General features: G+C 42.4%; 1 protein-coding gene across 1 annotated transcript in view; it reads left to right on the forward strand.

Annotated features, from left to right (window-relative positions):
- The first annotated feature begins 1176 nt into the window (after nucleotides 1-1176).
- LOC126336745 (uncharacterized) overlaps nucleotides 1177-18957 on the forward strand; it is a 165616-nt gene continuing 147835 nt past the window's right edge. Inside the window, exon 1 of the mRNA XM_050000742.1 lies at nucleotides 1177-1297. Coding sequence (XP_049856699.1) covers nucleotides 1234-1297 — 64 coding nt within the window. The 5' untranslated portion in view covers nucleotides 1177-1233. The remainder of the gene's footprint in view (nucleotides 1298-18957) is intronic.

The following is an 18957-nucleotide window of genomic DNA, read 5'->3' on the forward strand; positions in this document are numbered from 1 at the left end:
GCGAATTCTTCTGTGGAAGAGCATTGTACGCGCATTGAACTTCTTCGTTGCGCTTACAACTCTCTTCCTCATAAAAGTTTTCTCTGATGACATTACTTTGAATATTAGATATTAATTTCACATTTGTCACATGGATATTCGTCCATTGCTGAAACACGATGTTTCTTCTTTCTCTTTCGCTAACAAATATGCTCAGTGGTGTACAATGTAGTTGTTGACAATACTCTTTCGTGTTAGCTCATCGTCAAAGATGCCGTAACTGCCAAGATAACTTTCCCTACTTCATGTTCTTTCTTAATTGACTTTAAGGTGGTCGTCGCGGCGTTACACAATGCAACGACTCACACAGCTCGCAGTGTGCGTGCGTGGTTTGAAGAGCAGCAGGATGAGTTTACTATATCCACCTGGCTGCCAAACTGTCTGGAATTAAACCCAATTGAGAATCTATGAGACCACCTCGGTCAGGCTATTTGCATCACCGATCCTCAAACCGAGGAACCTGGCACAACTGGTCACAGTAAGTTGGCATGGCTCGACATCCCCATCGGGACCTTCCAGAACCTCGTTGACTCTAGTTCTTTGTCCTGATTATTCAGGCTTTTGATTAGTGGTCATATTAAGGTGACTGAACAGTAGATGCACTAGGGTTGGCCCGATGGTACCCTTTGGTATATGTAACCCCACACCATGTAGCGCCATTGGATTACGTTTCAAAAAATGGTTCAAATCGCTCTATGGGCCTTAAGTTCTGAGGTCATTAGCCCCATAGACCTTAGAACTACTTAAACCTAACTAACCTAAGGATATCACACGCATCCATGCCCGAGGCAGGATTCGAACCTGCGACCGTATCAGTTCCGGACTGAAGCGCCTTGAACCGCTCGGCCACAGCGGCCGGCGATGACTTTTCCGAATATGGCTTCCCTTCGCCAATTTGTTCCTCAAGATGTCCTCTACAAACCCTCGAAATTTGTCGTCGTCGATTTGATACGCGCCCTTTAGCTACAGAAGAACAGCGATGCGTACTGCCGCCGACCTCCGCCCTTGCCTGCAGGTTGGCGCTCGCTTGCTTCCAGGAGCTGCAACCTCGCCCAATGTGCAGGCGGCGGGGTCCGAGAGAGCGGAACCTGTTCTGGCTGCCCGTCCCACGCAACAGGTTGCCAGCTGCGCGGCCGTGGCCAGTCGCGGTCAGTGCAGCGCGGTCCGCCGAGCAGAGAGCTTCCAGACGCATCAATGTTGGCGCCGACGCTGCTGCTGCTGCTGCTCCTCGCGCTGCTCACCGCGGCTGCCTCCGGAGGTCAGTTGCTGGATCGTGAGAGCTACTGTACCGGTAGTTTTTATGAAGCGTATTAATGCCAGTTCCTCCTAGTAATGTAGATTCCCGAACCCAGAATTCCCTGGGCTATACTTACCTTATGGTCGTTTATTGTTCACATTTGAAGGCCCATAGCTTCATAGTTGACTGGGATGTTTATTTAATAACTCTATAAATATCGAAAAAAGCGCGGTCTTCAGGCAAAAGTCTCGAGTTCGAGTCTCGGTCCGGCACACAGTTTTAATCTGCCAGGAAGTTTCATATCAGCGCACACTCTGTTGCAGACAGAAAATCTCATTCTGGAAACATCCCCCAGGCTGTGGCTAAGCCATGTCTCCGCAATATCCGTTCTTCCAGGAGTGCTAGTTTTGCAAGGTTCGCAGGAGAGCTTCTGTAAAGTTTGGAAGGTAGGAGACGAGGTACTGGCAGAAGTAAAGGTGTGAGGACGCGGCGTAAGTCGTGCTTGGGTAGCCCAGTTGGAAGAGCACTTGCCCGCGTAAGGGAAAGGTCCCGAGTTCGAATCTCGGTCCGTCACACAGTTTTAATCTGCCAGGAAGTTTCAAGCGCAGTCTTTGTTTATGTGACTTCTGAAGTAAGAACTACGTTTTTGAGATGCACTCCATTTATCATTGCTTTGGTGTTTCCACCTTCACGCTAGGCAGAAGCAATACAGCGCCAGCATGATAAGATCCGCACATCTATAGCTATCAAAACGTCTGCTTGTAACAGCCGTCGGTAGCGTGCCAAGACTGTCACCACAACCACCTTCAGCTAAGGCCGCTTCTTCTATTCTAGTGGCTTGTGACGTCATTGCAATGGCGTCAAACAAGTCCTACGTCACAATTAGGAGGAGTCTTAAGATTCAAATCAAGTTTCAAGTAATTTTAAGCTATGCTGACGGACAGTTATACCGATAATTCAGTGCATTCGAATGTCATTACAGTCCTTCATAAATTTCCGGTTTCGTTCGCCTGCAAACCGTGTTTGTAATAAAGTGACTGAATCAAGGGTGGGTTAGTAAGGGTAAAACAATACGCACACAAAAATCACTACGAAAATTCCAAAATAAAAATCCAACAGAAAGTATATGAAATATATTCGCAGTTGCTAATGTGGTCAGACATGAGCTTTGTAATGGAATGACGAAAATGAAAATTTGTTCCAGACCAGGACTCAAACCCGGACATCCCCCTTACCGCGAGCGGTCACCTTACCATTTTTTTAAAAATTGTTATCTCATTTTGTTCGTTATAGTTCGTTGAAATTGTTCATGGCGGACTTACACTGACGCCCGTTGACGTTCATTATTGATCCATTCACTCGACTTTTTTTTTTTTTTTTATTACAGAGAGCAGCTAACCCTCTGACCGAACACGCTGAGCTACCGTGCCGGCTCCCGTTAGGCAATCCGAGCACGTTTTACGGTTAGACCCAAACTTCCACACGTCGCCAACTTGCACTCGTACATTCATAATGTGTATTCTCGTACAGGGGAGACATTTTAATTGAAAGTCCTGGTGCGGCACAAAATTTTCAGTGTCGTAATTCCATTATACAGCGTATGATCGTCCATATTCGCAAATGCGAATACATTTCATGAACTTCATAGCGGCTGTAGTGCCAACAGCGCTTGTCCGAAGAACAATAGTTCTTCTGTACAACACCGGCACTACATTATCATATCAACAGAATATTATTGTGATGTATACCGAAATAATTACGAAACTGTAATTGGATTATGTCTAGGGGAACTTTTACAAGGGTCTAATTCCTCATAATTAGAGATGGAAAGCAGCGACCTGTATTTGCTGTGAAGTAACTTTTGATGGCCAAGATGGCATTCAATATATTTATTCGTGATGACCTGTTTCAACAGTTAAGACTGTCATCAACTGATCTTCAAATTTTTTTTTGTTGTTTTACGTTCTGTTCCAACATGACTGTATCGTACCTACCATGTCGACATTATAGTGGATAGTATTTAGCACATTCCACACAGGTTTGTCAGAAATATAAACAGGTTTGTCAGATACAAAAACAATAAAGTTAAAGAGCACATCCTCTAACTAGGTATGTCTACACATACAACATTCCACTCATGCTTGTTAGACGTTTAATTACGTGACAGTGCACATTCGTACATCTTTAAATTTACATAACGAGTTAAACACGTCACGGATGCACACTCTTTCAAGTACATAGTTCAGCTGTTGAACTGAACTGTATTGAGTTGAACTGTATACTTCAAAGAATGTGGATCCATGATGTATTTCAAACTCGTCATATAAATGTAAATAAAATATGTGAGTAAATGTGCATAGTTATGTAATTTAACATCTAGGAAGCGTAAATGGAGCCTCGGGCATGGAGGTGTGTGATGTCCTTAGATTAGTTAGGTTTAAGTAGTTCTAAGTTCTAGGGGACTGATGACCAAAGAAGTTAAGTCCAATAGTGCTCAGAGCCAAGCGTAAATGGAATGTTATGTACGTGACCATCACTAGTTACACGGTGTGCTTTTCAACTGTATTGCTTTTATTTGTGACAAACATGTTTTTATTTTCAGCAAACCTCTGTGGAATGCGCTACCCACTATAATGTCGACACGACAGGTGTGATACAGTCATAATGGAGCAGGACGCATAACAACACATTTGTTTGAAGATCAGAAGATGACAATCCTAGCTGTTGAAACCGGCCGTCGGGGATAACCAGTACTGAATGCGATCTCAGCCATTAAAATTTTATTACGAGAGTTATCGATGTAGCTTTATCGATGTTTCAATTCATTAATGGTCATTAAAACTTATTTTAACCAAATAACAAGTAATTTTTAAGTAATTAAAACTTCTTTTCACAAAACGAGTTATCAGATTCGAGATAGTTTGATCTCTCGCTTCGACTGAAATATCTTGAGTGCTCTTCTAATCAAGTGTGACAATCAAGATCAGGCTTTGCAGGATCAGTTTGTGGAAGCCAATCCGCACAATACCTATCTCGTCACTTTGATGAAGAGGTGGGTCTGATTTCCAGTACATGTTGATAAAGCTGGGAATAATTTATAAATGAGAAACCAAAAGTGAAAACTTGAACCACACGAAGACAGCTGATAAAAAAATTAATACAAGTAAAGGAGTCGATACGGAAACGGTCGGATAATTTCAAGCAGTTTTAGGTAGTGGCCGAAAATGCTCGTTATATCACATCAGGACCAACGTGTACTGTGTAGACTTTGAGGATATAAGCAGTTTTCATCTGAAGAAATCGATCTGGAATCGATAGAGTGGTCACACCCAATCTTTGATTTGTGGAAAGAGCGGAGAGTTTAATAGAATTATGTCACATCCACCGCTCCACGCCTTGGCATCATCTTTATCTCCACAGTGCTATGCCATTTACGATTTCTGGATATGCAGTAGTCTTCAAAAGCGTTTTGCAGATAGTATTAGTTACATAAGAATGTGTGTAATAGAAGAAATTGCCAATGGATAGTTGAAAAGTATGTAATTATACTCCATTTTGTATATAATTACATCTAGTTTAAACAAATATACGTTACATTCAAACAAAAAAACAATTCCTCGGGCTCAAAACTAATTTAAGGATAAGTATGTAAGATTAAAACAGAAATATTTTGGAATCTGAAGAACAAACCAGTAATTCGTTACATACTTATTGGCTTTGATTAGAGCTGCACATCGATTTGGCATTGAATCCACAAACTTCTGTAATATGTCAAGTAGGAGTTTTGACTAATCATCCAAAAGGGCTTCAGCAAATTCGTCCTTGTCTGAGTAATTTCTACCATGAACACGTCAGTCTACTACATCCCAGAGATGTTCGGGTGGGCTTAAATCCGGGCTCTGGCTTGATCAGTCGAAAAGTTTCGTTTTCTTCTCTGGAAAAGAAAGGCCGGAGGTGTGTTTTGAATCACTATAATGCTGCAATATGGAATTACGCGGCATATTCTTTCTCCTGTGTGGAACCATATTCTTTTCTAAAGTGTCATTGTACAGGAAAAGATCATTTGTGCCTTCTGGTTGGGCTAGAGAACCAGGTTCACGTCGAGGAAAACGTCCTCACATCATGACACAGCCATAACCGTGCTTTATGGACGGTACCTGACACTCTTTGTTGTCCTTTCGTCGACGTATAAACTCCACACCGTCAGAAGAATACTCATTAAATTTATCTTCAACACTCCCAACAACCTTGGACCAATCTGCAGCATTCCAAGTTTGTTGGTTGTTTGAAAACTCTATCCTGGCCTTCTCGTTTATTTTAATTTATGAGTGGTTCACGTGATTGTAGTCTAGCAGTTCAAACAGTTACTAGTAGGCGACGTTTTACATTGGAGACCTGCGGGTTCAGTCCATGACGCTGCTCCAGATCATCCCTAATTTGTCGAGCCCATTTTTTTGCATCGGCAGCTGACTGCTTACAAATCATTCTGTCGTTTCTGACCTTGTCTTATTGGCCACTATTCCTTCCTGTTTTTGCCGACGACTCTGTCATAGTCTCTAGCAACGCTAGACCGCGACTTTCGCTTCTTCAAAGCGAACAAAGCAGCTTGTCTCACACCAATACCGCGTTCTTTGTGTACCGGCATGCTTCTAGTTGCCTCTAGAAATAAACAAACACGTTCTGGATGTCTAAGTAACAATAGTTAATTAATACTGTCGGGTCCTGCCCACTCGTGTCTCATAGGGTGTCTAAAGAATGCTGCTCTCTCGGATAGCTAAACAACACTTCAAGCAAATCACATTAGTGGTTTTTATTACAATAAAGGAGATTGACAAAACAAAACTTTCGTTTACAAGAACATGTCGCAAGCGATTGTCTGCAAGCAAACAGTCAGTGCCCTTCACTATACACAATGTCCATGCAAGTAATGGACATGGATCATAAGTAACAGTTCTTCTGGTGCTCTCTTCTAGTCCGGGTCTACTTGTGTCCGTCTTCTTCTGTCCGGCCCAGGCTGTTCTTTTTTCTTTTCCTTTATTGAATTTAGATTCCCCCCCGAATGGGGCGGGCTGGCAGCAGCTTAGTACGCTGCTCTGCAGCCTACAGACTTTTTAAAAACGTAAGAACAAAAGAAACAATAAAAGCAGGCTATAAAACGGTGACTTAAATTGCAAAACGGCGGAAAATTGTGGAAAGTTAAAACATAAAGCAAAGGGGTTGGCAAGGCTAATAAAATACACAGGAATCAGACAAGTAACATAGTTGACACACAATTAAAAAAACATGGCGACAGTCTGGTTTCTGTGCCCAGGCTGGCAGGAGAGGCGCTTATATACCCTTCGGCTAGAGGCCGCTCCTGTCGTGCTGCGGTCCTAGTCAGAGAACTAATGGCTGAAGTCGTCTCACAGCCTTGTCTGCTCTTGCGACCTTCATCTCCGTGCCGGCGCTTGTGGCTACGCCAGCACAAATACCGTACTACCAAAGCAAATAAAAAAGTACGTTTGAGCTAAAGGAATATATTTTTACATTGTAACTGTATGACCTTCCTTGTGTACTAGATACATTACCACAGCGCCGAGTAGATCCTGATGGACTGACACAGTTATGTGCTGTACTATTGTTGGTGTATACAAATAGGCATACTGACAATATAACATCGCATAGTCCGTCTACAAAGGAGGTGGCTTACAAAACACTCGTTCTATCTATACTTGAGTATTGCTCACCAGTGTGGGATCCGTACCAGGTAGGGTTGATAGAGGAGATAGAGAAGATCCAAAGAAGAGCGGCGCTTTTCGTCACAGCGTTATTTGGTAAGCGTGATAGCGTTACCGAGATGTTTAGCAAACTCAAGTGGCAGATTCTGCAAGAGAGGCGCTTTGCATCGCGGTGTAGCTTGATATCCAGGTTTCGAGAGGGTGCATTTCTGGATGAGATATCTAATATATTGCTTCCCCCCCCCCCCCACCCCCCACCCCCCACTTATACCTCCCGAGAAGATCATGAATGTACAATTAGAGAGATTCTAGCGCGCACGGAGGCTTTCTGGCACTCGTTCTTCCCGCGAACCATACGCGACTCGAACAGGAAAGGGAGGTAATGACAGTGGCACATAAAGTGCCCTCCGCCACATACCGTTGGGTGGCTTGCGGAGTATAAATGTAGATGTAGATGTAGATGAACTGCAATGTACCGTACTTTTGACCGCTATTGTGCGAGGACGTGCTGACAAGTAATATCTCCGAATTTTTTTGTGAAAACTCTTAGAGATTTCTAAATGAAACAATTGTTATTAACATTTTACATCTTTAGTCTTCATATCTACATATTTATATCTCGCCCTGGAGAAGAACACCTCTCTCCTAACGAGAGACCAGTTTGTCGATACCGTCACTGTACAATGTTTCATGTTGACGGATGCACAACCTCACCTCTGATTGCACTGCTTCATCACTATCAGACTAAACTCCTCGAAAGTGTTCTTCAGGTGTTGGAAACAGACGGAAATCGGATGGTACCATGTCGGGGCCGTCTCAAGGATGATCGATGACAGCAAACTCAAGACGTCGGACTATTGCAGGTTACGCAGCGCTCGTGTGTAGTCTGGCATCGTCATCCTGAAGGAGAGAGGGCTCTATGTGGCGATGAACTCCTCAAATTCGAAACTCTATTACAGAATCCTGTTTCTGACGCATCGATATACACTGAAGAGCCAAAGAAGCTGGTACACCTGCCTAATATCGTGTAGTGCCCCTGCGAGCACTTAGAAGTGTCGCAACACGACTTAGCATGGACTCGACTAATGTCTGAAGTAGTGCTGGGAGGAACTGACACCATGAATCTTACAGGGCTGTCCACAAATCTGTAAGAGACCGAATGGTGTAGATCTCTTCTGAATAGCATCCCAGATATGATTACTAATGTTCATGCCTAGGGACTTTCGTGGCCAGCGGAACTGTTTAAACTCAGAAGAGTGTTTCTGGAGCCACTCTGTAGCAAGTCTGGACGCGTGGGGTGTCGCAATGTCCTTCTGGAATTTCCCAAGTCCGTCGGAAAGCACAATGCTCATGAATGGATGTAAGTGATCCGACAGGATGCTTATGTACGTGTCACCTGTCAGAGTCGTATGTAGACGTATCAGGGATCCCATATCACTCCAACTGCACACGCTCCACACCTTTACAGAGCCTCCACCAGCTTGAACAGTCTCCCGCTGAAATGCAGGGTCCATGCATTCGTGAGGTTATCTCCATACCCGTACACGTCCATCCGCTCGATACAATTTGAAACGGGACTCGTCCATCCAGGCAATATGTTTCCAGTCATCAACAGTCCAATGTCGGTGTTGACGGACCTAGGCGAGGCATAAACCTTTGTGTTGTGCAATCATCAAGGGTACACGAGTGAGCCTCCAGCTTCAGAAGCCAGTATCGATGATGTTTCGTTGAATGGTTCGCACGCTGATACTTGTTGATGGCCGAGCGCTGAAATTTGCAGCAATTTGCGAAAGCCTTGAACTTCTCTCACGTTGGGCGATTCTCTTCAGTCGTCGTTGGTCCCGTTCTTGCGAGATCTTTTTCAGGCCGTAGCGAAATGGTCTCGAAATGGTCATACGGAAAAATCCCCACTTCATCGCTACCTCTGAGATGCTGTGTCCCATCGCTTGTACGCCGCCTATTAATACCACGTTCAAACTCACTTAAATCTTGATAAACTGCCATTGTAGCACCAGTAAGCGATCTAAAAACTATGCCGTAAACTTATTGTTTTACGTAGTCATTGCTGACCGCAACGCCGTATTATACCTGTTTACATATCTCTGTATTTGAATACAAATGCTTATACCAGTTTCTTCGGCGCTTCAGTGTAGATAAGTTATACATCGGCATCTTACACGCTACATTTCGGAGCCCTCTAGCAGCAGAGGGCTGTAAATATGTAGACACGAAGAACAAAGGTGGAGAATGTTAACAATATTTGATTTATTCAGTAACTTTTAAGACTTTTCACAAGAAAAATTTCGGAGGTATTAGTTTTCACCACGTCCTCGTACTTCTCACAATGAAGTTTACAAAGCAGTAGTTTTCTCGTCTATAAATCAATTATCGGTTCGACGTGTGCGCCATTTCTTTGTATCCTACGACATTTTCATTGTGTCTCATTACGTACTATACCCATTGTCGTAAAAAATCCTTACGAAAGACGACTCCCAAGCGATACCGTCTTCTGCTATTTAAAACCCGTTTTCAGAGAACGACCTGAGCGTATTTCTCATCAAACCTGTTTCTCTTTCCGGTAACTTCCGGTCTCTTCACTTTGTTACTCAAACGTATGACACATACTACACATACTACTGTATCATTTCAAATGCCTGAAGGATCTGTTCCCGCGTTTTACTTCCATCTATGACCAAACCAACAATTTCAGAAATATTATTATCATATCCTTGTAGTAAGTTGTCTGAGTTGTTCCTAACGCCGAACAAATCCTCTTTCGCTAACATCTGTATAATCTTCCTATCTTCTTGCTTCTCTAGTGTTAAGTAATTTGAATAATTCTTTTTCTCTATGTTACGCAGTTCTCGGCTGTCTTACCTGCTACATATACTGTCCAGACACACTAATGTGACCACCTGTCAGAAGCCTGATAGACACATTTTGCAGCGTCAGACTTGCAGTCAGTGAGGTTCTGGAAGGTACCGACTGGGATATGGAGTCACACCGACTGCCACTGCCGTGGGCCAGCTGCTCTATGTTTTTCGGTTGAGGATCCACGACGCGAACAGCCCATTCGAGGTGGCCCAGAGATTCTCGACTGCGTGTAAATCTGTGGATTTTGGTGGCCAGGGGGAGTACGGTAAACTCTGGCGCTCATCGACCCACGCACGTACACTGCTAGCCATGTGACTAGTTGCATTGTCCTGCTGGTAGGTGCCATAGTGCTGAGGCAAAACAAACTGCATGTAGAGCTGGATATGGTCCCCAAGGATAGATGCATATATTTATTGATCCACAGTGCCTTCCACGATAACCAGATCACCCCGGGGAATGCCACGGGAACATTCCCCAGCCCAATACTGTTCTACTTTTGCAAGGTGTTTGCATTCAGTTTCACGCCATAAACGCCAACAGCCACCTGTCCGAGGGAGCATAAAGCGTTATTTATCTGAAACGGCCACTGTCGCCACTCAGTGGACGTATAGTTGAGATACTGGTGTGTACATCCAGCCTTCGTCGCCAATAAACAGGAGTTAGCATTGGTGCATGAACCAGGCGCTCGTTGAGGAGACACTGTTGGTAGCCCTTTGGTTCATCTTCTCAAGAGTTGCAGGTCTATTTGCCCTTACACATCTCCGTAACCGTCGTTCACACCTGTCATCTATGGCCGGTGGTGCACCGCAGTTGCTACGCACAGTTTACTTTAACCACGGCGGCAAGCGAGCAGCTTACGAACTTCTACGTTTCGGAAAAGCTTCCATTCTTGGCCCGAAAGCCAATAATCATATCCTTTTGCAATTCAGATAAACCGTTCCGTTTAGGCATTACGACAACGACTGCACTGTTTTCCGCGTCCCCCCGACACGTTTTATATGACCTCCACTGACTTTCCCTCAGTTCGTGTTTATTGGACGTTGACTTCGTACATAAGCGGTGGTCACATTAACGCGACTGGACCGTGTATATACTCCACAATCCACTGCATGGTGAGCGTAGGAGGGTACTTTGCATCAGTTATCAGTGCTATTCCGTTGTCATACTGTTGTTGTTGTTGTGGTCTTTAGTCCAGAGACTGGTTTGATGCAGCTCTCCATGCTACTCTATCCTGTGCAACCTTCTTCATCTCCAAGTACCTACTGCAACCTACACCCTTCTGAATCTTCTTATTTTATCTATCTCTTGGTCTCCCTCTACGATTTTTACACTCCACGCTGCCCTCCAATACTCAGTGGGTGATCCCTTGATGCCTCAAAACACGTCCTACCAACCCATCCCTTCTTCTAGTCAAGTTGTACCACAAATTTCTCTTCTCCCCCAATTTTATTCAATACCTCCTCATTAGTTATGTAACATACCCATCTAATCTTCAGCATTCTTCTGTAGCACCACATTTCGAAAGCTTCTAATCTCTTCTTGTCCAAACTAGTTATTGTCCATATTTCACTTCCATACATGGCTACACTCCATACAAATACTTTCAGAAACGACTTCCTGACACTTAAATCAATACTCGATGTTAAAAATTTCTCTTCTTCGGAAACGCTTTCCTTGCCATTGCCAGTCTACATTTTATATCCTCTCTGCTTCAAGCATCATCAGTTATTTTGCTCCCCAAATAGCAAAACTCCTTTACTACTTAAAGTGTCTCATTTCCTAATATAATTCCCGACTTAATTCGACTACATTCCATCATTCCCGTTTTGCTTTTGTTGATGTTCATCTTATATCCTCCTTTCAAGACACTGTCCATTCCATTCAACTGCTCTTCCAAGCAAGTCCTTTGCTGTCTCACAGAATTACAATGTCACCAGCAGATCTCAAAGTTTTTATTTCTTCTCCATGGATTTTAATTCCTACTCCGAATTTTTCTTTTTTTTTTCCTTACTGCTTGCTCAATATAGCGATTTAATAACATCGGGGATAGGGTATAACCCTGTCTCACTCCCCTCCCAGCCACTTCTTCACTGTCATGCCCCTCGATTCTTATAACTGCCATCTGGTTTCTGTACAAATTGTAAATAGCCTGTATTTGATCCCTGCGACCTTCAGAATTTGAAAGATAGTATTCCAGTCAACATTGTCAAAAGCTTTCTCTAAGTCTACAAATGCTGGAAACGTAGTTTTGCCTTCCGTAATCTATCTTCTAAGATTAGTCGTAGAGTCAGTATTTCCTCAGGTGTTCCAATAGTTCTACGGAATCCAAACTGATCTTCCCCGAGGTCGGCTTCTACCATTTTTTTCCATTCTTCTGTGAAGAATTCGTGTTAGTATTTTGGAGCCGTGGCTTAGTAAACTGATAGTTCGGTAATTTTGACATCTGTCAACACCTGCTTGCTTTGGGATTGGAGTTATTATATTGTTCTTTAAGACTTGGCGTACAGTATGAAGGAAAAGTGGTTGCTTTCATATTTTGGTGCACTAACTGACCATTGCGTCTTATTCTCACGACCCTTTCTTGGAATATGGTTATAACATGGCACCCACGAATTCGTACTAAAACGCGAAAGAATATACTTTCTGATTCTGTGTCCCAAAAGACCATTGCGTCTGAAGCTCCAGATTTCTCCATAATATCAAAACGAACTTTTTCAGACAACGTCTGTGACGCTAGTCTGTGTCCAGGCTATTGGCCTGTCTGCAGACAGAGTACAGCCTTTTTAAGATGCGACACTAGGAGAGAGAGGGTACTTTTTCAATACCAGGAGCAAAAAACGGGGAGATTTATGCCTTATGATTTAAAAACTATTGTGTGACACAGACACTGAAAGACTGATCAGACAATTGTCCCGCTTTAATTCATCCAAGCTCTCCTCATACACTCTTTTGTTGCGTCAAAAGATGCAACAGAAGTAGTTAAACGTGTTAGCATATTAGCCAACTCTTGAACTACGTGTAATTCCTAAAATCACGTGTGGTAAGCAGTGCAGACTCCTCGTGAACAAAGTTTACGTCGTCTGTTCACAGATGCTGCTGCGAAACAAGTAAACAAATACTACTTCCCAATACAAACTGGAATACATTTTTACATACTTGGTGTGTGGAGGGACGCATTACCTACAATAATTTATATTGCTACTCAGTGTCGTAGAGATACTTACTGCAAAAAAACAATGGATTTCTCTAAATAGGACGTCAACAATCGAGTTTTCTGGAAGATTACGTGTACCTCGAGGTATAACGTGTCTTCTGTTTTGACAACAACAAAAAAAAGGAGCACGTACACGGTGACAGATAATGTACAGTACCTCGGGAATAGCTTGCAATAGTCGTCAATTTCCTGCAAGGTTTATACAGTAAAGATACAGTGCTCGTACTCTCTGAGGCTTCGTTCGCAGTGGGACCTACAGTTACCAGACGCCGTCAACTCAGGTCTCCAGGTAAATCACAGTGCGTCCGATCTCCTTCTCGCTTTCTATCCATCTATCTACATCCGTACTCCGCAAGCCACCTGACGGTGTGTGGCGGAGGGTACCCTGAGTACCTCTATCGGTTCTCCCTTCTATTCCAGTCTCGTATTGTACGTGGAAAGAAGGATCGTCGGTATGCTTCTGTGTGGGCTCTAATCTCTCTGATTTTATCCTCATGGTCTCTTCGCGAGATATACGTAGGAGGGAGCAATATACTGCTTGACTCTTCGGTGAAGGTACGTTCTCGAAACTTTAACAAAAGCCCGTACCGAGCTACTGAGCGTCTCTCCAGCAGAGTCTTCCACTGGAGTTTATCTATCATCTCCGTAACGCTTTCGCAATTACTAAATGATCCTGTAACGAAGCGCGCTGCTCTCCGTTGAATCTTCTCTATCTCTTCTATCAACCCTACCTGGTGCGGATCCCACACTGCTGAGCAGTATTCAAGCATTGGGCGAACAAGCGTACTGTAACCTACTTCCTTTGTTGTCGGATTGCATTTCCTTAGGATTCTTCCAATGAATCTCAGTCTGGCATCTGCTTTACCGACGATCAACTTTATATGATCATTCCATTTTAAATCACTCCTAATGCGTACTCCCAGATAATTTATGGAATTAACTGCTTCCAGTTGCTGACCTGCTATTTTGTAGCTAAATGATAAGGGACCTATCTTTCTATGTATTCGCATCACATTACACTTGTCTACATTGAGATTCAATTGCCATTCCGTGCACCATGTGTATATTCGCTGCAGATCCTCCTGCATTTCAGTACAATTTTCCATTGTTGCAACCTCTCGATACACCACAGCATCATCTGCAAAAAGCCTCAGTGAACTTCCGATGTCATCCACCAGGTCATTTATGTATCATTTGAACAGCAACGGTCCTATGACACTCCCCTGCGGCACACCTGAAATCACTCTTACTTCGGAAGACTTCTCTCCATTGAGAATGACATGCTGCGTTCTGTTATCTAGGAACTCCTCAATCCAATCACACAATTGATCTGATAGTCCGTATGCTCTTACTTTGTTCATTAAACGACTGTGGGGAACTGTGTCAAACGCCTTGCGGAAGTCAAGAAACACGGCATCTACCTGTGAACCCGTGTCTATGGCCCTCTGAGTCTCGTGGACGAATAGCGCGAGCTGGGTTTCACACGACCGTCTTTTTCGAAACCCATGCTGATTCCTACAGAGTAGATTTCTAGTCTCCAGAAAAGACATTATACTCGAACATAATACGTGTTCCAAAATTCTACAACTGATCGACGTTAGAGATATAGGTCTATAGTTCTGCACATCTGTTCGACGTCCCTTCTTGAAAACGGGGATGACCTGTGCCCTTTTCCAATCCTTTGGAACGCTTCGCTCTTCTAGAGACCTACGGTACACCGCTGCAAGAAGGGGGGAAAGTTCCTTGGCGTACTCTGTGTAAAAGATTAAGAAGACTGGGTTGTGTTAGGCTAGATCTGTTCTATCAAGGAGGCAAGACGTTAGCCTCCGTGGACGGGCGGATGCCTCTGCGCTTGGAGGCTGTTTAAAAAGCGCCGAATGCCTGTGAATGAGCGACAACTGCCTCAAAAAGAACCCGGCTAGTACTGTGCCCTCTTTCGACAGTTACTGTATTAACCAGACAAGTTTTACGGACACGTGAATGACGAGAGAAACTTTATGTTACGTACTCGAAATGATTCGCAGTGACATTGATAAGCAAGATTAGTAGTGGTAGTTGTAGTAGTGGTTGTGTTATTCATCTGTAGAGCTCTTTTACAAGGATATTGAACATGTTTTGTATTACGAACTATCAGTTTAATATGTCACAGCTGCAAAATACTAACACGAATTCTTTACAGACGAATGGAAAAACTGGTAGAAGTCGATCTCGGGGAAGATCAGTTTGGGTTCCGTAGAAATGTTGGAACACGTGAGGCAATACTGACCTTACACCTTATCTTAGAGGAAAGATTAAGGAAAGGCAAACATACGTTTCTAGAATTTGTAGACTTAGAGAAAGCTTCTGACAATGTTGACTGGAATACTCTCTTTCAAATTCTAAAGGTGGCAGGGGTACAATACAGGGAGCGAAAGGCTATTTACAATTTGTAGCCTCTCCCCGATATTACACAATCTGTATATTGATCAAGCAGTAAAGGAAACAAAAGAAAAATTCGGAGTAGATATTAAAATCCATGGAGAAGAAGTAAAAACTTTGAGGTTCGCCGATGATATTGTAATTCTGTCAGAGACAGCAAAGGACTTGGAAGAGTAGTTGAACGGAATGGACAGTGTCTTGAAAGAAGGATATAAGATGAACATCAACAAAAGCAAAACGAGGATCTTGGAATGTAGTCGAATTAAGTCGGGTGATGCTGAGGGAATTAGATTAGGAAATGAGACACTTAAAGTAGTAAAGGAGTTCTACTATTTGGGGAGAAAAATAACTGATGATGGTCGAAGCAGAGAGGATATAAAATTTAGACTGGCAATGGCAAGGAAAGCGTTTCTGAAGAAGAGGAATTTGTTAACATCAAGTAAAGATTTAAGTTTCAGGAAGTCGTTTCTGAAAGTACTTGTATGGAAGTGAAACATGGACGATAAATATTTTGGACAAGAAGAGAATAGAAGCTTTCGAAATGTGGTGCTACAGAAGAATGCTGAAGATTAGTTGGGCAAATCACGTAACTAATGATGAGGTATTGAATAGAATAAGGGAGAAGAGGAGTTTGTGGCACAACTTGACAATAAGAAGGGACCAGTTGGTAGGGCATGTTCTGAGACATCAAGGGATCACACATTTAGCAATGGAGGGCAGCGTGGAGGTTAAAAATCGTAGAGGGAAACCAAGAGATGAATACAGTAAGCTGATTCAGAAGGATGTAGGTTGCAGTAGGTACTGGGAGATGAAGAAGCTTGAACAGCATAGAGTAGCATGGAGAGCTGCATCAAACCAGTCTCAGGACTGAAGACCACAACAACAACACATGTATTACAATTTAAGAACGAAAAAAATAAAGGAATTCGCATATACATGCATTTACAGACTTACAGGTCTAGTATGAGGAGGATGGAACATGCAGTCGGCCGTGGCCTTATAGTAGGAATCATCCTGGCATTTGCCTGAAATAATTTAGGGAAAGCATGGAAAACCTAAATCAGAATGTATGTATGAAGACAGGGGCCTATTTAAAACAGTGATACCTCGTTGGACTTAACACTTGTGTTCAATACCTTTTACATGTTAATTATTTAGTAGTGAAAAAGTCTAAAGCTGTACTGTTCATTCATTCCTCACTCCGAGTCACTGCAAACGCTACACACGCTGTATTATTACACTAAACACAATACATATACTAGCAGCTAATGCCAGGACCATTTTGTGCACCACAACTTCCCATTTTCCAGCTTGAAAAACTGAGTCAGCATCCCTCTGTAAGGAGTAACATGTTGAACTCAGAAAGAGGACAAGAGACTGGAATTACACATTGCGTAGCTTTGGGTGTACGTTTTTCCAAAAAAAAAAAAAAAAAGAAAGAAAAAAAGAAAAAAAATATAGTGTGAAAGTGTTATGTGTAATGACAAATGGTTTATTATCGTTGTTATTATTTGTGTTACATTCTTTTTGCCAAACCCCGACTTTCTGGTACCTAAGTAATCTTCCAATGTATAGAACGTTTTGGTTAAGAGGTAATTTCTAGCTGTCTTTTTAAATAAGTTTGTTTCAGAAATTTCTATAATCTCCTTTGGTAATTTATTGCTCAGTTTTATTCCTTGGTAGAAAATACTGTTTTGAGCCTTATGTTTAGTCTTTATTGATAATTGTAGCTTGTAATTTGAGTCTAGATCTTGTTCTATTGTCACGGAGAGTTGATTGTGCAGTAATTATCGATGTTATTTTTTGACGTGTATTCGCATGGTGCAATGAAAGTGGCCAGTGTTCGAACAGACTCTTAGAATGAGCACGACTACTGTTTTTGGTTATTATTCTTACGGTCCTGAATTTTGAAAATTGTGTTCTTATTTTGTGCGTTATTCTATAGGAAATGATGCCATATCTAAGAACTGAGTGTTCAAATGTATAATATGTGACTAAAAGGCAGTGGCTGTTACTCATTGATGACAGGGATCTAAGGGCATAATATAGTGATGACATTCTGTTTGCAAATATCTTTGGGTGTTCAAACCACTTCAACCGAAAATCATTATTCATTCTTAGAAATTTTGCATTTGTTACACAGTCTATAGCTGCGCCATCTACATTTTATTTAACAGCGTCATTTTCCCTCTTAGGTCTTAAATTCATCTTGAAGGCTTCATTTACTTTCTCTGGTAGTAGTCCTCCGGTTTTCCCAGTGAATGTAATATTACTGTAACCAGCAAAGAGAATTTTTTCTCCATGACTACCACTACTGGAAAAATTATTGGTGTATATCAAGAATATTAACGTATTTTAATATTGCAAATACTCTGCACAAATTCAAATTCAGCATAACAGACATACGTCAACTGACCTTCAGTTAGTGTCATTCAGTGTACATGTGAAAGACAAATATATATTTTAGAACAAGATACTCTGAACTCCTAAATTGCTGAAAAGTGGAAAAACATGCACCACATTTGCAAACCACCTGATATTACAGAATCAACAACCTACTGGCACAAAGATACCGGTAAGCAGTAGCAGTACTTTGCATACAGCTAATGTCCACTTACAACAACCCAACAACCCAAAAAGATCCACTACAGTAACTTTAAGGATAAGATATGCTACCCCTTTGACTTGCACAAATTATGTTTGAGGTTATAAATTACGCCTAAAATTTGGGATTAAAAGTTTGTCTGCTTGTAGTTTCCAATTAAGCTGCTTTTTCAGTCCACATATTCCTGGAAATTTCCTGATTATGATATTTTTCATCCTCAGGATACCACGAACACCTTCCTTGGACTAAAATTATCATTTAGTTACAGTCCATATTTCGCTTATATTAACATCGACCGATTCAACCGAAGAAAGCAAACTGATTTGAATTTCACCGAATCTTGTCCGAAGTCTTTATGTTCGGCCGATGAGATCGGCCGCATTGCGACCACGCACGTAATTGCGTAATGACTTGACAAGATCCGCAGTCTTTGGCCAATGTCGATCGTCAGTGTAATCCACCGATGTCGGTGCCAACGTGACCGCAACCTTACTCTCTTGGCCTCACAAACCGCAGTCAGTTTTTTGACTTCGTCAAATAGCCTTCTTCACAGCGTTCTGCCATTTGCGTCTTGTTCTCTAGCTTTAAGTATCTAAAAATCCTTGGCCACCTGGCCTTTCCGTATTATTTTCGGTCTGTCAAAAGTCTTCGACCTTCGGGTTTTCTCTCTGACATTTCTCTCAGTCTTAATCCCTCCTTTCTTCTATAGACTTGGCTGGCTCATCAGAGTCCCTTTATATTGGCTTCCGTAATATCTGAGCTATTATATATATGAGCTCTCTGTTCTTCCTCCTCCGCCATTCTCCTTCTTTACAATACCTGGTACAAATAACTTCCGCAGCGTTTTATTTCC

Source organism: Schistocerca gregaria, chromosome 2 (genome assembly GCF_023897955.1).
Source record: "Schistocerca gregaria isolate iqSchGreg1 chromosome 2, iqSchGreg1.2, whole genome shotgun sequence".
NCBI lineage: Eukaryota > Metazoa > Arthropoda > Insecta > Orthoptera > Acrididae > Schistocerca > Schistocerca gregaria.